The sequence below is a fragment of the Hemibagrus wyckioides genome, linkage group LG15 (genome assembly GCF_019097595.1).
Source record: "Hemibagrus wyckioides isolate EC202008001 linkage group LG15, SWU_Hwy_1.0, whole genome shotgun sequence".
Classification (NCBI taxonomy): domain Eukaryota; kingdom Metazoa; phylum Chordata; class Actinopteri; order Siluriformes; family Bagridae; genus Hemibagrus; species Hemibagrus wyckioides.
In genome coordinates, this window is record NC_080724.1 from 1,232,180 (window position 1) to 1,257,799 (window position 25,620).

At 42.2% G+C, this 25,620-nt stretch overlaps 2 protein-coding genes across 3 annotated transcripts; both read left to right on the plus strand.

The window, feature by feature from the left end:
- Positions 1–90: 90 nt before the first annotated feature.
- On the plus strand, positions 91–7,538 carry asb14b (ankyrin repeat and SOCS box containing 14b). The gene is made up of 10 exons (XM_058409550.1): positions 91–129; positions 595–709; positions 798–853; positions 1,970–2,101; positions 2,175–2,333; positions 2,567–2,812; positions 3,243–3,420; positions 3,916–4,459; positions 5,348–5,501; positions 5,629–7,538. The coding sequence occupies exons 2-10, from the start codon at positions 603–605 to the stop codon at positions 5,805–5,807; spliced, it is 1,755 nt and encodes a 584-aa protein (XP_058265533.1). The 5' UTR covers positions 91–129; positions 595–602; the 3' UTR covers positions 5,808–7,538.
- A 231-nt stretch (positions 7,539–7,769) lies between these two features.
- On the plus strand, positions 7,770–20,746 carry tasorb (transcription activation suppressor b). Of its 2 annotated transcripts, none has more exons than XM_058409547.1 (23): positions 7,770–8,219; positions 9,141–9,286; positions 9,628–9,720; positions 9,983–10,055; positions 10,354–10,445; positions 10,539–10,673; positions 10,889–11,004; positions 11,242–11,273; positions 11,383–11,488; positions 12,226–12,329; positions 12,482–12,585; positions 12,866–12,938; positions 13,048–13,122; positions 13,227–13,907; positions 14,525–14,883; positions 15,358–15,481; positions 15,767–16,602; positions 16,689–16,808; positions 16,905–17,064; positions 17,416–17,515; positions 17,734–17,912; positions 18,397–18,534; positions 18,934–20,746. In XM_058409547.1, exons 1-23 carry the CDS (start codon positions 7,913–7,915, stop codon positions 20,322–20,324), a joined length of 5,544 nt encoding a protein of 1,847 aa, XP_058265530.1. In that variant the 5' UTR covers positions 7,770–7,912; the 3' UTR covers positions 20,325–20,746. The 2 variants fall into 2 exon arrangements, with proteins under 2 accessions (XP_058265530.1, XP_058265532.1); XM_058409549.1 differs by having other exon boundaries at positions 18,937–20,746.
- The last annotated feature ends 4,874 nt before the right edge of the window (positions 20,747–25,620 follow it).

Sequence of the window (25,620 nt, forward strand, 5' to 3'; positions counted from 1 at the left end):
GGCTGGACTAGTCCCATGATTTTATATTTTTAACCGTGTTAGGATATAAATAGCTGTGTGTCTGCAGCGAGCCTGAAACACTCTGAGGTTATAAGTGCAACACAAAACAGCAGTGTCCATTGCCGAAAGGTAAAAGAAACATTTGCATCTGAATCTGTGTATGTAAAAACGTTGTTCTTCCGGGAAGTGTTTCAGAGCGCTGCATGAGCTTGGAGTGTTGCATGTTTATAAGCCGCCATGGTTCCAAACTCAAGAGTCAGTTTTCAGTCAGAGTTCAAACAGATTCTACTTTATAAAGGCATTTAGAGCTTTCAGTTGTATTGCTTATAATGAATATGTTTGAGTAAATTGTATAAAGGCATGTTGCATGACCCCTAATGATCAATACAGTTATTATTACTCAATACCACACTTATTAAATATTTGGCTATGATCCAGTTACTATGGTGATCTGTACAGACAGTACCTGTAGTGGAACTAACCCTATCCCATTTATAACAAACTTAACTTATGATCCAAACACCTTGCCCCAAAACACTTCTTGAGGTTCCTGTTCAATTCCATTTGGCTTTTGTGGTTCCATGGAATGAAAAGTGTGTAAGATGGAAGGCCTGTATGATGAGGAAGAGTGGGATGAAGATGAAGCAACGCAGTACATGATTGAGCAGAGTCTGTTGGAATACGGCAAGCGCAAAGATGAAGCTCCGGTGTAAGACTCCACATGGCATTCTCCAGGACATAACAATCTACATGTATACTTGTGTAAAGAAATATAATCACTTGCGATTTTTCTGTAGTGATCCTAAACTAGAATACATTGACCATGAAGAAATCTTTACAGCCATATGTGCAGGTAAGGTCTGATTCACTTCAATGTTTTTTGTGTAAGCCAACAAAGTTTTGTGGGAGTGCTGATTTTCTTCATAGTAATGTGTGTACACCGACCAGGCATAACATTACAACCACCTGCCTAATATTGTGTTGGTCCTCCTTTTTGCTACCAAAACAGCCCTGACCCGTCCTGCACTGTGTATTCTGACCCCTTTCTATCAGAACCAGCAGTAACTTTTTCAGCAATTTGAGCAACAGTAGCTCGTCTGTTGGATCGGATCACACGGGCCAGCCTTCTCTCCCCACGTGCATCAATGAGCCTCGGCCGCCCATGACCCTGTCCCGGGTTCACCACTGTTCCTTCCTTGGACCACTTTGATAGATACTGACCACTGCAGACCGGGAACACCCCACAAGAGCTGCAGTTTTGGAGATGCTCTGATCCAGTGGTCTAGCCATCACAATTTGGTCCTTCGTTAAACTCAAACTCAAATCCTTACACTTGTCCATTTTTCCTGCTTCTAACATCAACTTTGAGGACAAAATGTTGACTTGCTGTCTAATATATCCCACCCACTAACAGGGGCCATGAGGAGGAGATCATCAGTCTTATTCACTTCACCTGGCACTGCTCACAGTGTTATGGCTGATCGGTGTATAATGCAAATATGCAATTACTTGTAAATTATTGGGTATGTGCATGACAGCAATGACTAGTAAAACTTTTGACTCACATTTATGAGAATAAAAGGATGCATTATTTTGCAACATGAGCCATAGCATCTGAAAAAGGCCACAATATTGAGAGAAACAAAGAGACATTGCTGATATTGTCTTGTCAAAGCAGGAGGCTATGTTTAGATCTGTGAAGCTTTAAGTGATTTAAACTTGATAATCTTTTGCTAATTAAATGATTTAAAACTGATCAAGGTTTACATTAGTTAGCTTTCCTATGCATGTATTTACACACACTCAGAAGCACTAAGATTTTCAGGATGTAATTGCTTGTACAAAACAAATGTTTCCAGCTTGATGATGCCCTGTGTTTGGATTGTTACTAATTCATTAGCACTGCTAATACTGACAAATAATCAGGACCATATGTCCTCCTATGTACATTTCATGTGTATGGTCACAGGAAATGAAGATGCCTTGCAGATGCTTGTGCAGCACAAGGCAGCAATGTCCATGGCAGAAAGCAGGGGATGGCTCCCTCTGCATCAAGCAGCAGTTCAGCAGAAGAGGAGAATTTTAGAGATCATTTTTTCAGGTCTATATTCTTCCATCCATTTAAAAGTCTAAAGCTGTTAATTAAACATTTAATGAAAGAATTGTATTATCAGCATCTCCTAAGGGCTCGGGTGAGTCCCGCACACTGAAAGGAGAGACTCCTCTGTTTCTTGCTGTTGTGAATGGTCTGAGAGACAATGCGACGTTCCTGCTCCAGAATGGCTGCAGTCCTGACTGTCAGAACGAGGACGAGGACTCTGCATTAGTTGGGGGTGTGTCATAACTAGTCACTTTTATTGCAAAGATATTTAGGCGACAGTAAATTTTCAAGCAATGAATAGCTTTGTTTCCTGTAACAGTTTCAGGACATTTGAGTCATCCTTTTATGTACAGCATCATATGTTTAAGATACGTAGATCTTCAGTTAAGAGTATCAGCAATGGTGTCTCATTATTGAGATGTTGTGGACCATCTAAATCCGCATGTTTTGTGTCTCTCTGAACAGCCATAAAGAATAATCATTACGACTTGGCCTCTCTTCTTCTACGATATAATGCTAAGGTGGATCGTAAAGGCAGCCTCCAGAGAACTGCTCTGCATGAAGCATCTCTGTTGGGCCTAGAGGACTTTGTGTACCAGCTTCTTCAGGCCGGTGCTGATCCAGATGCCTGTGATGCCACTGAACATACACCTTTAGGACTCGCAGCCCAAGCTGGCCATTTGAATGTTGTGGAAATCCTACTACAAAAAGGTTATTTAAATTTGTAATACAATTATTTAAGAGTTAATTCAGCCTTTTCAGTTCATCTTTGAATCCTGAACTACATCATTTGCCACCTGAAGGTCCTGGAGCATAAACTCTTTTCTCCTTTCTCCCCTGTTGTGGAAGTAATGTGACAGCCAATTAAGCATCTGAAAAGATGTGTGAGAGAAATGAATAGTCTTTGCGTGCTCAACTGAGAACCAGCTGTGTCATGCCATGCTTAATGTGCTGTGCTGGAAGCTTTTTCTCTCCCGTGATGATCGGTGCTGTTTATATGCAGACTAAACTGCACAAATTAGTATTAGTAGAATATTTATGTACTTTGCATGTATATGCAGTATTGGGCCTATCTTATATGTGAATGATAAGTGAAGGCAATTACCTGAATTGCTCCTCTTTCTCCCACTCTCATTCTTAGGAGCCAGCATATGGCCAAAGCTTCACTCTGTAGAGTCTGTATCAGTGTTGTTTGACGCGGCAGCATCTGGAAACCCTGATATAATCTCGCTGCTGTTGGACTACGGAGCTGACCCCAACACTCCCACACACACGGGCCATCTGCCCATTCACCGTGCTGCTTATCGAGGCCATCTGCTGTGAGTGATGGATGGTCTTTTATATGAATTCTCATAACTGTCCTGGCCCATTGTGTAGCCTGCTTCCAGTTGTAATAGAAGAATAACTGTAAGATGGTAAATATCATGAATGGTCATAATCTATCTACATATCTGCATATCCTTAATATCATTCTCTGTTACATCCATTCTGATATGACCAATCATATGTACTTATTGAACATCCCAGTCCAGATTTAGTCCTCTTGTCTTCATGAAGCTCGCTTTGTGCGCAGGGGCAAAGCCATGCTGGAACATGATTGGGCTCCTTAGGTCCAGCAAAGAGAAATTGAAATGCTAAAGAAATCAAAGACATTCTAGACAATTGTGTTCTTCTAACTTTGAGGCAACAGTTTGAAGAAGTCCCACATATGGGTGTGATGGTTCGGTGTCTACATACTTTTGTCCATATAATGTATTAGTAAATGTCTGTTTGAGATGCTTAACTCTTCAATTTTGCTCCTGATCCTCTCCCAGAGCACTGGAACAGCTGATCCCAGTGACTAAAAAAGAGGCCATTAAAGAGAGCGGTATGAGCCCATTACATTCAGCTGCTGCAGGTGAACATGCTCAATGCCTTGAGCTTCTCTTGAACTCTGGGTTTGACCCCAACTTCATGCTCCATCCACGGGTGCGGAGGAACTATGAGGATGAGCGCAGATCAGCACTTTATTTTGCTGTGTCAAACAATGATGTACAGTCAGCAAGGCTGTTACTGAAGGCTGGCGCTATGCCGAACCAGGACCCTGTCAACTGCCTGCAAGTAGCCATGCGCCTGGGCAACTATGAACTGATCAACACGCTGCTGCGCTATGGAGCGAACGTGAACTACTACTCACGTGTAAATACAACACACTTCCCCTCGGCCCTGCAGTATGCTCTGAAGGACGGGGTGATGCTCCGGATGCTGCTAAACCATGGCTATGATGTACAGCGTTGTTTTGACTGTCCCTATGGCCAGGGACCTCACGTCCCTGTGGACTACGAGGGCTGGAGTGTTTCTGTCATAAGAGATGTAGTGGTAAGACATCAGTTTATAGATTAACTTCAGGGCCGTTCCTTCTTAACTGTGAAGTCTGGAGGCAGAGTGGTCTTGAAGTGTGGGTGAAAGGAGCAACTGGACAGGGCTAGGGAGGAGGGTTGGGACACACTGACTATCCGTTAACTAAAATAATAACCTATGAGACGGAGTTTAAAATTAAATTCTACAATTTGCAAGAAAATCGCAAATGAGCTACAAAGATTGTAGACCATACCTTATGGTACCAGGGTGTGCTTTTTGGTCAGGCCACCTTCTTCAGTTTATGTTTTGGAGATGTTCTGACCCAATTATCTAGCTATCACAATTTGGCCATTGTCAGAGTCGCTCAAATCTTTACAGCTGTCCATTTTTCCTGCTTTGAGAACTGACTGTTCATTAGCTGCCTTATAAATCCCATTCCCTTGACAGGTGCCATTGTAATATAATCTAATGTAATTCACTTTATTCACAATTCATATCAGTTAGTGGTCTTAATGTTATTGCTGATCAGTGGAGTCCTCAGTCTTGTGGTCAAAGTCGTGTGGTCACCACTTTACTGACAATATTCTTGTTAGGATATTTTAAGATGCAGTCCTTAATTTGCTATGTTGTTATTCACACCTATTTGTGTTTAGTTCTGTAACTTATTTGTATGTGCATAACGTGCAAGTAACTCACCTGAACCTTGACACCCCAATCCCAATCACACCTCTGAGGAGTCTAAACTATTCAATTAAATGCAAACTTAACAAATCATATATGGTTTAAATATTAGGGATAACATTACAGAAGAGATAGTTGTGTTTCTTTGCTCACTTTGTCAGCCCATGTATAAAAATCTGCACACACACCACTCAGCAACAACTGACACGATATTTCTGTCTGCAGTTCTGTGAAGTGATAACGGTGTCATGGCTCAAGCACTTTACAGGCCAGGTGGTCAGAATCTTGCTGGATTATGTTGACCATGTCACCTTTTGCTCCAAACTCAAGAGCGTCCTGGTGGAGCAGAAACAGTGGTCAGAAATATGTAGGATTCAAGGTGTGGGATCAGCAACGTAAATATGTTGTGCATGATATTATACCTAAAATTACGTCTATATATATATATCCAAATTTTCTAAAATTACGTAATTATAATTACAGCAACCTTTTTGCTTTCTTTACAGAAAACACTCGAAGCCTGAAGCATTTATGCCGTCTTAAGATCCGGGAGTGTCTCGGTCGCCTGCGTCTTAGGGCTCCAATGTTTATCAGCTTTTTACCTCTGCCAAACACGCTGAAGGACTATATCCGGTTCAAAGAGTATGATATATACAACAAAGGAACTATGGCAGAGCTGGAATAAGACAAAAATATTTGATTTTCATTGTTTTTAGTTGGTTTTTGTTTTGTTATTTTTTACTGCCATGCCACTTGTTGCCATATAACACCATGTATTGTTTATTGGATTTCATTTCTTTGTTTTTAATATAAGTTCTGGATTATTTCTTTATCATGGTAACATTTTTTTAACAGCAATGCAGTACTTATTTATGCAATGCAAGGGGATATTAAAATAGCTCAAATAGCTTACATTTCTTACTGGTACAAATAATGTGGAATATTTTGTAGAAATGATAAAAAGAAAAATGTAAGCCATTATCTCAGAAGAAGTATAATATTTAGCTGAACAAAAAGGGTTAGACATTAGAGACCTTTTTCCTCCACAAATCTTACCTACGTTTAATATTACAATATTAATATTATTAAATTTCTTCATATTAATGTGTGTACACTGATCAGGCATAACATTATGACCACCTGCCTAATACTGTGTTGGTCCCCCTTTTGGCGCAAAAACAGCCCTGACCCGTCCTGCACTGTGTATTCTGACACCTTTCTATCAGAACCAGCATTAACTTCTTCAGCAATTTGAGCAACAGTAGCTCGTCTGTTGGATCGGATCACACGGTCCAGCCTTCTCTCCCCACGTGCATCAATGAGCCTTGACCGCCCATGACCCTGTCACCGATTCACCACTGTTCCTTCCTTGGACCACTTTGATAGATACTGACCACCGCAGACCGGGAACACCCCACAAGAGCCGCAGTTTTGTAGATGTTCTGATCCAGTGGTCTAGCCATCGCAATTTGGCCCTTTTGGTCAAACTCGCTCAAATCCTTACACTTGTCCATTTTTCTTGCTTCTAACATCAACTTTGAGGACAAAATGTTGACTTGCTGCCTAATATATCCCACCCACTAACAGGTGCCATGATGAGGAGATCATCGGTCTTATTCACTTCACCTGGCACTGGTCATAATGTTATAGCTGTTTGGTCTACTATCTTGACACACAGCACTATTTTCTTAATACAGTTAATGTTGGAATTTCTAAAAGTTTTTTAATTAGGAAAAATGTTTTGCATCCCGGTCTTCTGGATTTTTTTAGATTTGTAAAGATTTTTTAATGTAAGGGTCAGGGTTTTTAATTTGAGAAGCTGGTCTTGATATGGCAGAAAAGATGACATCATGAAGACTGTGCAAAGAGAAATAGCTTCTTAGACTGATTAAAAGTCACACTCATACAACTGGGAGGAGAGAAAATGTGAAGACATTCCTCATAGAGTGGGATGTCATTGTCGGGCCATGGCATTCAGACTGCAGGCCAGGGTGATGATGACCATTACTCCATCAGCTGGTTTACGTAACATATTAACAGCTGGTTTGATCTGAGGATCAGATGGCCACCATTGGACCGGAGTAGTAGGTTCACTGGAAGTAACAACAAACACTTTACCTGGTTCATGGAATACTGGGAAATCAATCAGTGTGTGGAGAAACCTCAAGTTTAACCACTCTGGCTACCAGTGCATGCAGTTCTCATACTCTTTTTATTGAATTGAGCAAAAAGTTTAGAGTCACACATTTTAATTCAGCATCTTGCACAGACCCACAGAAAGGGATGCAGAATGCAGAATGGGGGCTCCTTCCTGTCTTGTTCCCAGTGCTCCCAGCGCTGTCAGGATAAAGTTCTTGATAAAACAGCAGGTTTAAATTTGGTTAAAGATTAAAATGTAAAATAGTGTATTGTATAGAGGGGTTCTCAAACGTTTTGCATACAGAGATCTATTAGAGCCATAGAGCTTTTTATTCACTCATTTAAGAAATTTCTATTGTTGTTTGATATTTTTGATATGTTCCACCACTGTAACTGTTTATGTGTTTGTTTGTTTTTATTTGCTGTATGGAGCCCCCCCCCAGGCCTATTGTTGTGTATAGTGTGATGGTGTTCTTGTCCTGTAGGGGGCGCTCGGCTACTTGTAAACAGAGTGACGCCAGAGTTTTCGCAGCGCAGGGAAGCCGCACGTCAGAGGCATAATGGCGGAGGCTGGTTGAGAAGGAGAATTACTCTGTGAAGCGGCGCTGAAACAAACTTCATCGCCAGTCGACGAAGTGATCTGCGGCCAAAATGGCCTGTAATCCGAGCGAGGACAGAAAACACGAGCGGGACGGCATCAAGACCAGCGGCCTGTGTCTGGACGGCAGCGAGAGCCAGGAACAATTGTCAGCCTCTACCACGACTACATCCAAGCAAAATGGCGATCAAGCTGGATGCGAAGACGAGCAAATGTCTGAACAAGATGCTTGTGAGCGACGGAGGAGCGGGCTGTCAGATTTGAAGAACTGCAGCACTTCACCGTCGGCGCTGCACAGGTCATCCGAGGAGTGGTCGCGGAAGACTTTCCAAATCCCGCGGAAGATCAAGGAGCGCAAAGGTTGTGTCCCCTTCACTGGCATTCCTCGAGCTGAACAGGGCTTCTTGTGCTTCCCAGTGTGGTCTGCATGCCTGCTAGCTGTAGTTCACCGCTAAAGGCTTTGTTTAGTTGGCCTAGTTAGTGTCACTGCTCGAAGTGCACGTGCACAAGCGCTGGTTTGTTTTGCACTGGTCTAATTAGCCGTGCATTTCAGCCAGCAGACGCGAATGGAAGTTAGCAGCTAGCTAACTAGTAAACACTCCGGTACAAGACGGGAAGCATCTGACAAACCGCTTGGAACTGCACTTTCTGTTGGTCTTACATTATGTGTTGCTCCTGTGTGGTCATTTGAGTCTGACCACTGCTAAGTTGCTAAGTGGGTGTTAGCCAAAATAGCTCCATCGGTAGTTAAGACAGCAGAAGTGCCACTCTCCCCATGAGCACACACATTCACTTCTGTTCCCTCTGAATCAAAACTAATCCCCGACAGGTAGAGTAGCTGTCATGTTCTTACCTTTCAGAGGTAATGCTCAGGTCAGCCTGGAGCTGCTGGCATGTCGTAGTTTCTGTATGGTTTTATAGCTTCATAAATCACCCCAACATTTTCTTCTTATGTAACTGTGGTTTCTGTGTACAACTCGAAGCTGTTCTTTACAAACACGTCCTGGTGTTCTGCTCTCCATTTCCTCAGGGTTTTATTTCAGGTTCTGATCATTAAATTCACCAGCTAAAAGACGTCTCTACATCTACTGGTTTGAAATGTTTAATGTTTTCGTTTAATTCTACCTGGTGGTCCAGTTCTGTCTGTCCTGACATGCTCTTGTGTTGTTTTGTGTCCAGTTCTGTCTGTCCTGACATGCTCTTGTGTTGTTTAGTGTCCAGTTCTGTCTGACCTGACATGCTCTTGTGTTTTGTTTTATTCCCTCTTTCCTGATACTCTAGGTCTGCTTCAGCAGTTAGTGCCAGAATCGTGGGAGTTTGAGGAGCTTTTCAAGCTGCTGTCTTCCTCATACCTGGATGCATCATCTCGAGGAGCTTTCACCTACACTAAAGCGTCTCTCATTCACAACGAGCTCCTGGAGAAAGAGGTAAGTTTGCTATTAGAAATATCCTTTTGTCCCTCACTTCCGGTGACGTAATCACTTTTTTTTTTTCTTAATAAGTGGTGGTAGATGTTTTCATCAGCTGTATGTTTTCATTAGGAAAAGGTCTGTGTTGTTATAGTGATATAAAAACAGCTAGATGATAGTTGCTGGATTTCTTTCATTGGGGTATTTTGTAAGGTAATATGTTTATGACCAGCCCTCACTTACTCATGCCAGATCATGATGTCGCAGGCTAAATTAAGTACAGTTTAACAGAGGCCAAGTTTTGACTACTATACCAGCTATGGTCTGCGTTAACTCGTTTCTAATGTGCCTTTGCCCAGTACGTAGAGAAGAAAAGGGAACTCAAGCAAGCTGGGCGGACAGACGCTGAGCTTACAGACTCCTATGCTTTTTTGCTGCCTGATGCAAAAAAGGTGAGACGTTTTTTAGTCTCTCGAATCATGCTTTTGTTAAACTTGAAGCTGAAGTAATGATATTTCAATCAAGCCGCCATTACTCCTTCTCGAACACGTTAAGAGAAAGAGCTGTGCACCCGCGTTTAACACACCTGAATGAGCTGACAGAATGTTAAATTTTCATTAAAGTGTGGAATCAGGTGTGTTAGACCCGGTTAAAGAACTGTAGTGTGGATTTTGAGCTTGTGTTCAATGGTAACCGTTGTGCTTCATGTTCCAGACTCGCTGGGTGTGTGAAAAAGGTCTTTCAGTGGGACATGCACGTATTAACAACTTGGGAAATCCTAATAAAGGTAATGCTACACACACATGCAAATAATAAACCATAACCTCATGATCTAAAATGTCGGAAGGCTTTCCCTCCAGTTAGTATACGTTTGATTTGGTTTTACTTGCCGGCTAGGAGGATTATGTCTGTAGTTTGTTGACATACTAGACACAAGTAAACAAATTGTGAGAGCTTTTCTCTGTTCTTCCTTTGGCCTCGTCTAAATATAAATCTGATATTTGTCAAAGTAAATGTAGAGTATTGTAAATATGCCCTTGGAGTGTTTAAGAACTAGCAGGATTGTTTTCTTCTTTCTCTTTCAGGGGTTTATCTTTCAAAATACTCAGATTTGCTGCAGATGAATCCGTTCGAAGCCGGTGCTTCTGGGGATATAATCGTATTTAAAGTCATGAAGGTAATATTTCCTGGATTTCCATTTCATTTATAGTATGTAACGTGTTTTTGTTTGTTTTTCAAATAGTCCATGGCCTGTTGTTTTGTTCTGCAGGGTAGATTAAAAAGCATATTTGAAAATACGCCCAAGAATAATCTGGAACCTACGCCTAAATTTGATTGCCACGTGCACAAAAATGCCAGCAAAGTCACCTCGTTATTGTCATACAGGGCCTTTGAGCTCACTCAGGTATTGTGCTTTGGTCATAACTCAGCATTTATGTAAATAATATATATATATGTGTGTGTATATATAAATATATATGTATGTGTGTGTACATATATATATATATATATATATATATATATATATATATATATATATATATATATATATATATATATATATAATATTATTATAGCTAGGTGTAATGTTTTCTTTTTCCCCCCATATGTCATCTACAGCAATATTTTTACGAGTTTGCGTTTGAGGAGCTAAGGTCACGGCCCAGACACGTGTGTCCCTATGCTGTGGTCTCCTTCAAGTATAAAGGCAAAGAGTCGGCCACGGCTGCTCACAGGTACAGAATCTTTTCTGTGTCATAATAAAACTTAAGAGTCAGTTTGATGGTGCATTTCAGGACATTTTCTCTTCATGTGGATTAGCTTTTTCTTATTGTTACGTATATGTTGGTTTATTGTAAAAATGACCCTAGGTATTTTATTTCGTTAATTTCATTTTATTAATTCATGCTGTGTTCACCAACCGCAAGGATCTTTTGTGCAATTTAAGCTATTTTTCTGCTAATCTTTTGTAGATTAAGCAGTGGTGTGTATGAAGGACATAGAGGTAAGCAGACTTAATCCGGACTCGGAAAGTTGTTTATGACGTCATTCACTTTCTTTATTCTAAATATTAGCTGTGTTAGACATGCTGACCTGTATCTTGTGTCTTTTAGGGTGGCGCAGATATACAGTGTGGAGTGGATCGTTAGTAAACAGAGGAGAAGAGCTGTCTCACGTCTGTCTCCGGTCGCCCAATCTCCCCTTTCTGCCCCTTAAACTGTAAGTGATGATGTATGTGAATAACTTATGCTCATTTTTTATTTTCTGTAAATAGAGAGACGAATGCAATTTATGACATCACATAATACAGCTTGATTAGTTGATGTTACACTATATTGCCAAAAGTTTTGGGACGTCTGCCTTTACATGCACATGAATGTAATATGGAGTTGTCCCGCCCTTTGCAGCTATAACAGCTTCAACTCTTCTGGGAAGGCTTTCCACAAGGTTTAGGAGTGTGTTTATGAGAATTTTTGACCATTCCTCTAGAAGTGCATTTGTGAGGTCAGGCACTGATGTTGGACGAGAAGGTCTGGCTCACAGTCTCCACTCTAATTCATCACAAAGGTGTTCTATGGGGTTGAGGTCAGGACTCTGTGCAGGCCAGTCAAGTTCCTCCACACCAAACTCACTCATCCATGTCTTTATGGACCTTGCTTTGGTCACTGGTGTGCAGTCATGTTGGAACAGGAAGGGGTCATCCCCAAACTGTTCCCACAAAGAGCATGAAATTGTCCAAAATGTCTTGGTATGAAGCTGAAGCATTAAGAGTTCCTTTCACTGGAACTAAGGGGCCGAGACCAACCCCTGAAAAACAACACCTGAACTCAATGATTTGGAGGGGTGTCCCAAAACTTTTGGCAATAAAGTGTAATATTTCATTGTCCAATGTTTGAATAGATCTTATATATTTCTTAAGTGGTATTTTTTTTACTGAGTTTTGCTTTCTTTTTCAGTCCTGACAAGATTGACATAAATATGGCAATGCACCTTGAACAGGTGAAAAGGAAAATTCCCTCTACACTGCTGTCATGGGATGCGTATAGTGGAACACAAGAGGGTAAATAAATCACATAACTGTTATGACAATAAGTAAATGCTGAAAATTGAGATTCTTATAATCTTAATAAAATATTTTGCGAAACAGTATTACATGTTGGTTTTGTTATTGTTATGTAATGACTTATTATTTATTGCTGTTTTCTATGGAAGTAACGAAATGTGGGATGTACTGCAGCCTGTTTGATGTCATAGCTAAGAGCAAGCAGGGCAACTGCCTGTCAAGCCTGTTACACAGAATGGAGAAGGAGAAAATGGTGAGGGCTTTTGTTTTATGCACTCATATACTTTTATAGTTAGTATTGTGTGTTGAATTATTATTATTATTATTATCATTATTATTATCATTATTATTCTTAGCATTGTATATAAGTTCGTTCTAATGCTTCAGATATTTCAAACAATACTCATGTAACATTCAGTGTTCTGTTAGTTCTGTAGCCAGATGCAAACAGACAGAGGAACGTCCTTGCTCCCTTTTGTTTTTCTTCTTTCCACATTTTCCGTCATTGAGTCTTATTCTGTGTTTTCATTCAGGTTCTTGTGAAGCCACTAGCAGAAAGAGGCTTTCTTTTCCTCCTCTTATCATGTCACCTGCACAGTTCTAATGGTACACTCATGGTGCATATTCCTGTCCACACACCTATTTTTGTTGTTTTTGTTGTTGTTGTTTATTACACCATACAATGGCATTCTGCTTTTCCTTTTCTGAAATGTAGAGAAGCGAGGGAGAAGCGACAGAGGTTTACAGGCACTTTTTGTTTTTCAAGAATCAAGAATTGCAGGCCGGTTATGTAAGTATGATTTTCCACAGAAATCATTTAGAGATGTTTTCATGTGTTTGGTTGACCTTCATTATTATTGACTACTCTTGTGTTCTCTTGCATCCTTTCCAAAGTGTCCAAGCAGACTGGCCTACACGTGGACTCTCTGGTTCCATTAGAGCCCAAAGACCCAATCACTGAGCACCTAGAGGCTTTTGCGCCTGCCTTGCACCATGCTTTCTTTAAACTGCGCTCCAATCCACCTAAAGATCTGGCGAGTGCAGTGAAAAGCCAGGTTCTGGACTACCTGAGTTTGAGGGAACATGGTTCAGGACGCTTATACTCTGTGCCCGAGTACAGGTCAAGCTCGGACGAACGACTCGGTTCGTACCCACCGCAACGGCCCAAGGGCATGGACTCCTTGCTAAAAACATATGTCCATGCACCTGCGAACTTTCAACTGGCCGTAACGTGCCTGCGGCAGGACGTGGAGGACAGCGGACCTGCCATGGTTGACGAATACAGTCCTGTGTCTGACTGGAGTGGCTCGGGCAGCACAAGGACCGGACTGGCGCAGTCTAATGGTGGTAGTGTTCAGAAGCCCCAGGGCGAGTATGACAAAGAGAAAATGGAAAAGCTGCTGAAACTGATCCAACTACACAAACGGTCACTGGGCAAAGAGGATGGAGGTGGGCAGGAGCGCACTGAGGACTGGGAGCCTGCTGGGCACAAGCGGAGATCTGAGGGCGACGTCTCAGCTGGTGTCAGCAAGTACCTAAAGACAGATGCCCTGAGCAATGGAGAGCAAGGGAGAGGTGAGAGACCATAGCTTTGATAAAGCTTTATCACTTAAGAGTTTTTTTATTTTTTCAGTTTTATCTGAAGCCCTCCATAATGAGGAAACCTTGACCAGATGGACACACAGAATGAGAGAATGAGTGAGGGAGAGAAGTTTCTTTAAAATCTATTCATCTATAAAAGCATTTAATCGTGTTTGAGTTACTGTCACAGATTAAAAGAAAAGAAAATTACAAAGGCCTATTTATATTTGTCATAAACTTGATAAATCAACTGATAATATTAAGCTAGGTTTATTATTTGTATGGCATGTGGGTTTTTTTTTCTTTAAGAAAAGGTTCTGTCTTCTTAGTTCAAGCCTCCTTCAACACCCAAATCTAAATATTCTAACAACATAGAGTGTAACCTAATGCTGGATTTTAGAATTGAGTCACAACCAGTTTTTAGGTTCAGTGTAAAGAGAAGTGTGTTAATGCATACACCTGTGTTACTCAGTGCAGTGCAGGAAGGCCAGAAGCACAAAGGGATGGAGCTACTGATCTAAAATGGCACGATGCACAGCTTGTGGAGCACCTGCCTGTCCCAGATACACACTTAAAACCTGTGTGTTCTTTTATCCTCTTGCATCTTGCAGTTCCTCAGGGTGAAACATCCATGTCTCTGTCAGCGGTGATGGACAGCATGGGGATGTGTGACACGGACCTGCGCGAGCACGTTAGCCACGACACACCCATCCAGGACACGCAGACTCTGCTCAAGTTCTTTATCACCGCTCTGAAGAAGGTGTCTCAAAGCACTGCTACTGCTACTGCTACTGCTGCTGCTGCTGCTGCCGCTTCTGCCACTGCTTCTCATCTTATGCTGCCCACGCAACTCCAGGAGAGCCTGGTACCTGAGCGGACGTGTGAGACAACCGAACCCATTGCCCACTATGAGTGCAGCTTGCGAAACAGACACACTGAGGATGAGCAGGTCTCACTCGATTATCTGGAGGTTTGGAATTTATTTTGCATACCAGTCATACCTTTATAGTTTGTTGTTATTTTTAAGACAGTATTACAGTAATGGTCTTACGAGTTTATCATCATCATCTCAAAGTCTTCACTTTCACTTTTACTTTGGTGAAAACCTGCAGTCAAGACACATTTGTCTCCTTAATCGGATATGTCACTGTTTTTAGAGTTTCACTTTCCATAAAGAAGTTGTAAGAAGTCGATGTCTTATTAATCAGTGCGCTGCCTAACATGGCTATCACCACCACAACCCTGACCAGGCTAAAACACTGACCTGAGGTTAACAGGCTAATGACTTTTTGTGTTGCAACGTTTGATCTTTTAGTCAACATTCAGCACGTTTGCTATATGCAGGATGTAAATATTATGTTCGTATAATGAGTATGCATGATATTTTTATTTCATCACTCGTTAAAACCATCGACTGTTTTTTTTTTGTCTGTGTGTTGTGTAGGATCAGATGGCATGCAGTATTGGCAGTATGGATTTGTGCAGTCCATCCTCCAGCTTCGAGCAACAGGTGCAGCTCCCTGCTGAAGCTAGCCATAACCGTGTCCAGTGGAGAACACCTTCCACAGGTACGTCTTACCTTTCTGCTTTATTTATACTGTGACCACTGTGAAGGTGAAGTATTCCAACATTTAGACAAACATATAATATTTACAGTCTTACAAACATTAAGGCTAGTCATCATAATGTATCTTTAGACAAATATATTTATTTTTTTTAATAAAATAAAATAAATTTATTTATTTATTTTGTTGTGGTTCAGTTACTCTGCTTGAAAGCATTGGATTTTCCAGTGTGCTTATTTCTTTTTGTATTTCTTTTAATGACTCTGTCGTCTTTCTTACTGGCCACAGTCCCGGTTACTGCGGTTGAGGCCGGGACATCCGGTTCATCAGCGAAGGACAGAACAGTACCAGCAGCAGGGCAAACGCTAGACTCCATCCTGGACCAGGAGTTTCAGTCTCTATGCACAGGCATCCAGGAGCTGATGGAAAGGCAGCAGATATTTTACGTTTCCCAGCCCACACTGCCTTGGCATGAGGCAGCGCCCAGTATTTTAGAGTCCACCTTCTCTCCATACGTCTCGGAATACATCTCACCTCTGCCGGTACAGGCTTACGTTAGCACACTATGCGAAAAGATGAACCACATGATTAGCTCTCCTGCTGCTGTTGCTCAGAATGATACAGTCCAAGCTGCTCTTGCTCCTCTTCCTCAACCTGTCTCTAGTCTTTTGTCTGCACTTACTGTGCCTCCTACTGTTACTACTGCCACGGTTCTCCCCTCCAAGCAGTCAGCTAAACCACAGGAGTGCTTACACAAGGCAGCCAGCAAGCCACAGACACCTGCGTCAACCCTGACGCCGACTCCTACCCTTACTCCACCTCTTCCTACCCCCATCAAACAGGCTTCCCCTACCAGAAAATCTCACGCATCAAAAAAGATAGATGCAAAGGTTCCGAATGTTGCAGACACTCCCAAATGCATGCCTACAGTAAACACTGGCCTTCCACTAATACCCGAGGTGCCCCCTGAACCCTCCCAGACGGGCGCACCAGGAAATGACATGATGGGCCAGATCAAGCCAGATGTGCTGTGCACGCTGATGGAAATCATGCAGATGAACGCAGTTAGGTTTTACATTCAGCGAGGGGAAGAGGAGGAAAATGAACTTTATACAGAGATTAAGGTAAGAGTCCTAACTCTAACTCTTCACTGACGATTTAGATTTAGTTTGCTTTGGTCTCATATATATGTTCCTTCTCCATTCATCAGAGTTACTTGGAGAACCTTGGCAACATTGAGTGCAATCCCTTGACATATCTGGAAAAGAACTGTCAGCAGAAATTCATGGTCATCATTCAGAATGAAGACATAGCTTCTCATGTTCAAAAGGTTTGTTTTATTATTTTATTCTAATATAATATAATCCACTGAGTATTCAGGAAGCATTTGTTTCTAAAACCTAAACCTGCTTCTAAACTCTTTTAGATTCCTGCATTGGTGTCGCTAAAGAAGCTGACTACGGTGTATTTTGCTGGTGTGGACAGCCTCGATGATGTGAAAAATCGCACTTACAATGAGCTTTTTATGTCTGGAGGCTTAATCGTATCAGACGAGCTCAGCCTGAACCCAGACTTTATTACTTTAGGTAAGTACTTGACACTGGATAAAGAGAGCTATAAAGGCTTTCAATGGATTGGAAAGGGTCAGAGCCTGAGTACACTTAAACCTACCTTTGTCTTTATTTATGAGATTGAGTTGAAGCTTTCTACCTCCTCCATTCAAATTGAATTTAACTAAGGGTTGATCACTGATGGAGGTTAGTTCATAGTCCTCCACTGCTGTGTAGCTGGCACGCCTTTATTGGTTGGTCGGCATCTGTCTAATATTTTTATCGTACATGTTAGAAATGACTTTTTCAGTTGTCACTGGATCTGCATTAACCCTTCAGTTTTCAGTTTTTGGCTTGTGGCTTAATGTTTGTATGTTGGTGTTGCAGAGAAGCTACAGGCATTCCTACAGTTATTAGAGGGACAGAGCATGCCATGGAAGTGGAAGGTGCACTGTAAAACTCAGAAGAAGCTGAAGGAGCTCAGCAGGTCAGTGTCTTCAGCACAGCAGAGTAACACACTGCATTAATTCACCAACTTCATTTTAGAAGCTGGTTTAATATTTCACACCATTTAACTCTGCTTGTTTTGTTACGGGACATTTTGTTAATATCACTGGACAATACTAAGAGAGCTACCTCTCATTTGTGGACGTTCACTTCACCAATGCTCTCTGACTCAGACTCATTCTCTTTCTTCTCTCACAGGTCAAACAGTGAAGCTCTGGATCTGCTAAATCTGCTGACAGCTTATCAAAAGAAGCACTTGGTGGAGTTCTTACCTTACCACGAGTGTGACGCTCCATCACGACAAGCTCCAGATCTGGACTGTCTGGTGAAGTTACAGGCTCAGCACACACAGCTTCGACACATCATCTTCCTCACAGGTACATGAACGAACACTCAAACAGTGATGGATTCTAATCCTATTTATTTACACCATGTCTGTTTCTTTTTCTGTTAGCAACATCATTTAGGGCAGGGTTCTCCAACACGTCGTACCCACTTCTGAGTAGGTTGCATAAAGGTCCATAGAGAAAATCAAATTAACTCGATTAACCCCGCCCCGTACCGAAATCGGACAAATCGTACTCCTCCACACGTGGATTTGCATCACACGGTTTAATCCAGCCGTTCATCAGTCCATTTCACACACAGCTAGCACCAAGACTGGACATGGAAGTGTCATATAAAGCTGTTTTAAAGCTGTGTAAATACATGTTACTAAAATAATATAACACGTAGATCTTGGCTTTCTCAATTTTTAGTCACAGTAGCTCTCGGAGGAAAAGGTTGGAGAGCCCTGATTTAGGATTTTCATTCATTTCAATGTTATTAACAGCCTTCTTTTTTTATTTTTTTTGTAAACAGATAAGTCCATTGATGTGTCCAGATTCTCTAGTAATGGGATCATCACTGCTAGCTTGAATGACATAATGATGGACTTTGAGAGCCTGATAAGCAGGACTCGAGCTGAAGACTCCACCCAGCCCATTGTCCCAGCTCCAGGTAATAACCACGGTGCATTGTTTGTGACCGATGCGGTGCTGGATTCCACAACCTTGAATGGTTTAATGGCTTTATCATTTTCTAAAGCAGATCTAACTTTATATCTCGCTTTATGTGTCTTTGTTCTCCTTTATTTTTTTCTTTTGTACCTCCAGAGGATCATAATATCTCTGGAACTCCTTCTGACAGTCAGTTGCACTAGGCTGAAATAATCAGTGCTATTTTGCTCCGAGCAGTTAAAATGTAGTTAATTACATGAGGCTGCTTCACATTTTCATGATGTTTATCTTTCTTCAAGCCTATAATTGGCTTTGTTTATAATCGCAGTTCTCTAGAATTAACATGTTTTTTGTTGTAAAATTAAATTGCTTTAATAACTAACATTGCCTTCCTCTGCAGCAGAGCCTGATGCATGCATGGATGAGGAGGACATGTCGCTAGACTCAGATGAGGATGCAACCGTGCAGGCAGAGAACAGGGTAGCAGAGAAGCAGACCACTCTACCTCTTCAACCCGTGAGTGAGGACATTCTGCCTGCTCAATCTGACCCACATAACACAGAACCTCTGTCCTCGTGTCCTGTGGATTACAACGTTCTCAAGGCGGCCATCTCGCAGTATAAAGCTTCTAAGCAGGCTGCAACGTCCATGGCTGAGGGGGAAGACAACTTGGTTAGCTTTGGCGTCAACCCCCATCAGAGCTACTTGTACCCCAACTCTGCACAGTGGAGCCCCTATTCCGGTTCTCCTGGCTATCACATGAGCTCGGCGTATTCTTCACCTGCGTGCTCGACCTCTCAAGGACAGGAGTACAGCCAAGTGAGCAGCATGAGCGTAACCCTCGCCAACACTGTCCCCCTGTCCCAGCCGGCTAATCAGGCTAACCCCAACTCTTGTGTAAATCCATCTGCTAACACTGCTCCCTCGGGCCTGTCCCAAACCCCCTGCCGCAAAGTGGACATGGATCCAGATGTGCTGTCCTGCCCTCACCCCTTGCCTCAGACTCAAACTCATCCTCTTATCAATGACAGTCAGACGTTTTTGCCTGGCTGTCAAGATACACAGACTAAAGCCATGGAACCTCCTGTCTTGTCTTTATCTTCCTCCTCCTCCTCTTTACCTTGCACTTTGCCTAGCTACCCAGATCCTCCCGTATTCCCTGGTCCCATACCCGCACCCCCTGCACCACCTGTGTTTAACTGGGCAGCCCCAACAGGGGCACAGAACAGCTATGTACCGGGGGTGACCCCGGGATCTTTCGGGAAAAATGAAGGTGCAGCGCCAACTGAAGGATTAAGTGAAGATTTGACTCTTAACAATAAAGCTGATGGAAGCATATCTGGCACACCGCCTTCCTCTGTACAGTTCCAGGACCTAGGGACTGAGACGAGCGGCACACTGGGCAGTATGATGCCCAGTAGTCAGGCTAATAGGACATCAGTAAACTCTTGTACAGAGAGCCACAGAGGTGGCATGATGCCTGCCCGTGGCATGACTGGAGGGGGCGTGCATAACAACCCCAGAGGGCTCCTTCCCCGTCCTGGAGCCACGATGCGCCCTCCGTGCAGAGGAGGGCCACACGGGCCAGGCTCACATGGCGGGAACCGCATGTTTGGCCCCCGGGGGCCCATGCCAGGGCATATGGACATGAGGCGTGGAGGATTCAGAGGGAGAGGAGTGCCTCCCAGGCCCATGAGGTCCAGACCAGGCAGAGGGTCAATGTGGGGAGGAACGCACTGTAACCGGGGCTACGGTCCTCCAAAGGATTACTACTCAGACTACACTTACTAAAAAGTCGGGAGCAGTCAGTATTAACAGACTACTGCCATACAGAATGTATATATTCAACATGAAGAGCACATTAAATTTAAGGAAAAGCAATTGGTTTTGTACAATTAGATCAACTGATCAGACCATGGCCGCGTCACTCGAAAATGCTCTTCTTTAATGAGTTGTTGGAAACCTTGTTCAGACCACTATATTTATATCGCCAAGAAATGTAATTGCCTTTCGATGGTTTTGTTTTGTTTTGTTTTGTTTTGTTTGTGTTAAAATTTTCAAAATGGTTTGTGAACAAGGGGCAAAAACGCAGACAATATTTTTTTAAAAAGAAAAAAAGTGAATCACTCTTCATTTTAGCTGCTTTTGTTTGTTTTGGGTTTTTTTTACATTCTTGGTTGTACAAATGTTCTATTAAACAAGGTTGTATCAAACATGTTGTTCTGAGTAAATCACCCTGAGATCCCTTTATTTATACTGATGTTTAATGCATTTCGAAGGAATGCCTGTTACACACAGGGTGCCGTATTTCCTTAATGCTGATTGAACCTCACACACTTTTTGCTGTCTGGCCAACAGAGGGCAGTGTTTTCTCGGGGTTGTGGCAGCAGTGGATTTACGTTTAACCCTGCAGAAATGATTTTTTTGTTTGGGTTGGTTGTATTTTTATTTTTTAATTCTACAATTTTGTAGATTTGGAATTTAGACTGCTCTGTTTCATAAATTTCTCTTAAGCAGGGAGACAGTTTGTGTCTTCATTTTATTGATATATTGCCTTTTGGATCAACTCATTCTGAATCATGAGGAAAAAAATGTTTCTTGAAGAGAATATGTTCTTGTTTATGTCTGTGTATATATATATGAGAGAGAGAGAAAGAGAGAGAGAGAGAGAAATATGAGAGAGAGATTGGCGGCAGTATTTCATTTGTTGTTTTAATTGAGCTGCAGGTGTCCCCTCTATTAATAGTAGAGGCTTATTTACTTTAACACTATCAGTGCCTGAACTTTATTAGCTCACCTAAGAATTAGGTGGTTATGCCACCATCGGTGCCAGGTTCGAAGTCGTTTACGTGATCTGGATGAAAATATCTGGAAATGAAAGCTGAAAATCTGATCGATCGTCTCGTCTCCATCTTTTGGATCTCAAGCACAAACGTCAGTGTAATACCTCCAGGTGGGACTGCAGGTGAACCGGGCTTGCATCTGTAAACATCAGCGGATTTGATTTTTTTGAAGGACATGTTGAGTAAAGTACCCTGGCATTTAGAATTACTGCTCAATTATGTTGAGTTATTTATCAAATAAGAAAGGCCTGTATTATATTGGTGAAGAGTAATTGTCTTCACCTGCTTTTCAATCACACATCAAATTATGTAAACAGCTGGATCAGTAATGTACTATATATCACAAATGTGTCAGTAATGTATGATGCTTCATCACACTCCACTATGTTGGTGTTTTATATTATTTATTCTTTTTCCCCTGAAATAGATATATGGATTAAAGGACGTAACTTTCTGAAGGTAAGAGAATGTAAAAACTCATCGGTTGTCCTCCAGGTGCCGCATTAAAGCCAGATGAGTAGCTTAAACAATTCATCACAAATTCCCTAATCAATAAAATCCAGTTTTCCGAGTTTAAGCGACTGATGGAACGAGTGGGAATTAGTGTGGGTTAGGCTGAGGTATGACGTGGCTTATCATTTCCAGGCTCAGGTAGGTTTGACGTGTGAAGAATCAACTGATCTCTACTTATATTTAGGGGAGAGTGGGATAAGTTTACACAGTGTGTGTGTGACAATGCTCTAAGGTCAAGGGTCTGTATGTATTTAGTCAAATGTGAGCTGGACAGCCCAAAAAAATAATGATATCCACCCATGTCAGGGGTCAGCCTGGGGCAAGCTGATGTATAGATCATGCTCAAAAATCATTAGGATGATATTTTAATCAACTGTTGGGTTTCTGATAACAGTAGCAAGTATTATTCTAAATAGATTTAAATACACACTCCCTGAGCACTTTATTAGGAACACTGGCTTTAACACCCTCAGTTCTTCATGTTATTTATTCCACAAGATGCTGGAAACATTTCTTTGAGATTCTGGACCAAGTTCATGATTGCATCACAGATCTTTTCCTGTATATTCTCATGCTGCCAGTCTCCTGTCCTTTCACATCTCAGGTTTTCAAATAGATTCAGTTCCAGTTACTGGGAAGCCGCTGCACTCGTCATGTTCATGAAACCAGTTTGAGACGATTTTTGCCACATCATGCTGGAAGTAATAATTTGAAGATGGTAAATTATGGCCATGAAGTGTCTGGTCAGTAACAATACTCTAATAGGCTGTGGCATTGAAGTGATGATTGATTGGTATTAATCTATGTTCTAATAAAACATTCCCCACACCATTCCACCACCTCCACCAGCCTGGACTGTTGAGATAAAGCAGGTTGTGGACATGAGTTCATGCCAAATTCTGATGCCACCAGCAGATATCAAGATTCATTAGACCCGACTATGTTTTTTCACTCTTCAGCTGTCCAGTATTGGTGACTCTGTGCCCACTGCAGCATCAGCTTTTTGTTCATGACTGGAACATGTTCCTCTGCTGTTGTAGCCCATCTGCCTGAAGATGAACATGTTGTAAATTCTGAGATGCTCTTCTGCTTACCACACTTATTGACTTACTGTAGCCTTTCTGTCAGCTGGCCATCTTCTATTGACCTCTCAACGGCTGCTCACTGGATGTTTTTTCATTATTTGACCGTTCTTTTTAAGGTCTCAAGACTGTATGAAAATCCCTGGAGATTTGCAGTTAATGAAATTCTCATCCAAGTCTATATGGCACCAACAATTACATCACAGTCAAGCTCACTGAGATCATTTTTTTCCCCATTCTGATGGTTGGTGATGATGGTGAACATCACCTGAGGCAGTTGGTCCACACCTGCATGATATTATGCATTGCACTACTGCTACATGATCGCCTGATTACATGAAGGTGTAGGTATACAGGTGTTCAGTATCACAGATATTATTTACTCGACATTATACAGTATAATGACTAAGCATATTGTATTTATTTACACACGCGCACACACACATCCCTTCCATATCTGGCCCCACTGGTTAAATATATATATGCTATATTATACAATGTCTTATGTGTGGAAAAATCAGTTTGGGGCATATCCTTTATGTCAGTGTCTTCTCTGTACAGAAATAAAATATGGCACATAATACAAACAATATACACTATATTGCCAAAAGTATTCGCTCACCCATCCAAATAATCAGAATCAGGTGTTCCAATCACTTCCATGGCCACAGGTGTATAAAATCAAGCACCTAGGCATGCAGACTGTTTTTACAAACATTTGTGAAAGAATGGGTCGCTCTCAGGAGCTCAGTGAATTCCAGCGTGGAACTGTGATAGGATGCCACCTGTGCAACAAATCCAGTCGTGAAATTTCCTCGCTCTTAAATATTCCACAGTCAACTGTCAGCTGTATTATAAGAACGTGGAAGTGTTTGGGAACGACAGCAACTCAGCCACGAAGTGGTAGGCCACGTAAACTGACGGAGCGGGGTCAGCGGATGCTGAGGCGCATAGTGCGAAGAGGTCGCCAACTTTCTGCAGAGTCAATCGCTACAGACCTCCAAACTTCATGTGGCCTTCAGATGAGCTCAAGAACAGTGCGCAGAGAGCTTCATGGAATGGGTTTCCATGGCCGAGCAGCTGCATCCAAGCCATACATCACCAAGTGCAATGCAAAGCGTCGGATGCAGTGGTGTAAAGCACGCCGCCACTGGACTCTAGAGCAGTGGAGACGCGTTCTCTGGAGTGACGAATCGCGCTTCTCCATCTGGCAATCTGATGGACGAGTCTGGGTTTGGCGGTTGCCAGGAGAATGGTACTTGTCTGACTGCATTGTGCCAAGTGTAAAGTTTGGTGGAGGGGGGATTATGGTGTGGGGTTGTTTTTCAGGAGCTGGGCTTGGCCCCTTAGTTCCAGTGAAAGGAACTCTGAATGCTTCAGCATACCAAGACATTTTGGACAATTCCATGCTCCCAACTTTGTGGGAACAGTTTGGAGCTGGCCCCTTCCTCTTCCAACATGACTGTGCACCAGTGACCAAAGCAAGGTCCATAAAGACATGGATGACAGAGTCTGGTGTGGATGAACTTGACTGGCCTGCACAGAGTCCTGACCTCAACCCGATAGAACACCTTTGGGATGAATTAGAGCGGAGACTGAGAGCCAGGCCTTCTCGTCCAACATCAGTGTGTGACCTCACAAATGCGCTTCTGGAAGAATGGTCAAAAATTCCCATAAACACACTCCTAAACCTTGTGGACAGCCTTCCCAGAAGAGTTGAAGCTGTTATAGCTGCAAAGGGTGGACCGACGTCATATTGAACCCTATGGATTAGGAATGGGATGTCACTTAAGTTCATATGCGAGTCAAGGCAGGTGAGCGAATACTTTTGGCAATATAGTGTATATATATATATATATATATATATATATATATATATATATATATATATATTATATACACTACTCACAAAAAGTTAAGGATATTTGGCTTTTGGGTGAAATTTATGGAAAATGTAAAAAGTTCACACTACAGTGATATTATATCATGAAAGTAGGGCATTTAAGTAGAAGCTGCAATGGTGATTTCCTCATCTCAAACAATTTATTGAAACAAAATCCAACAACAGTGGTGGTATACCACAACAAAAAATCTCAATGTCTCAATAATCTGTCATGTGCCCTTGACCATCAATTACAGCTTGACAACGACGTCTCATGCTGTTCACGAGTCGACTTATTGTCTGCTGAGGCATGGCATTCCACTCTTCTTGAAGGGCGGCCCTCAGGTCATTGAGGTTCTGGGGTGCAGGGTTACGAGCCTCTGGGGTCTGGAGAAAGTGCAGCCGTTCCCTAATGATGCGACCTCGATGAGCTGGAGCATTGTCGTCCATGAAGATAAAATTAGGCCTGTGTTGTTCATGCAGGGGCACAATGACTGGATTAATGATGTTATTCAGGTAGTATTGGTTTGTCACTGTACCATTCACAAGATGTAGGGCAGTTCTGTATTGAGTGGACACACCTGCCCAGACTGTAACACCACCACAACAGTGGCTGATACATAGCGCTCTCCTTGACATCTCCAACACCGTTGGCGGCCATCATTTCTGCTCAACATGAATCGACTTTCATCAGAGAACAGCACTGAGGCCCACTGGTCCCTTGTCCAGCGTAAATGCTCCCTGGCCCATGCAAGACGATGACGTGT

Coding starts and splice junctions, on each gene's coding strand:
- asb14b (XM_058409550.1), top strand. CDS start 603: ATGGAAGGCCTGTATGATGAGGAAGAGTGGGATGAAGATGAAGCAACG. Junction 854..1,969: donor CTTTACAGCCATATGTGCAG/GTAAGGTCTGAT, acceptor GTATGGTCACAG/GAAATGAAGATGCCTTGCAG. Junction 4,460..5,347: donor CTGTCATAAGAGATGTAGTG/GTAAGACATCAG, acceptor TTCTGTCTGCAG/TTCTGTGAAGTGATAACGGT.
- tasorb (XM_058409547.1), top strand. CDS start 7,913: ATGGCCTGTAATCCGAGCGAGGACAGAAAACACGAGCGGGACGGCATC. Junction 10,674..10,888: donor GGGCCTTTGAGCTCACTCAG/GTATTGTGCTTT, acceptor TGTCATCTACAG/CAATATTTTTACGAGTTTGC. Junction 16,603..16,688: donor AACTTTATACAGAGATTAAG/GTAAGAGTCCTA, acceptor TCCATTCATCAG/AGTTACTTGGAGAACCTTGG.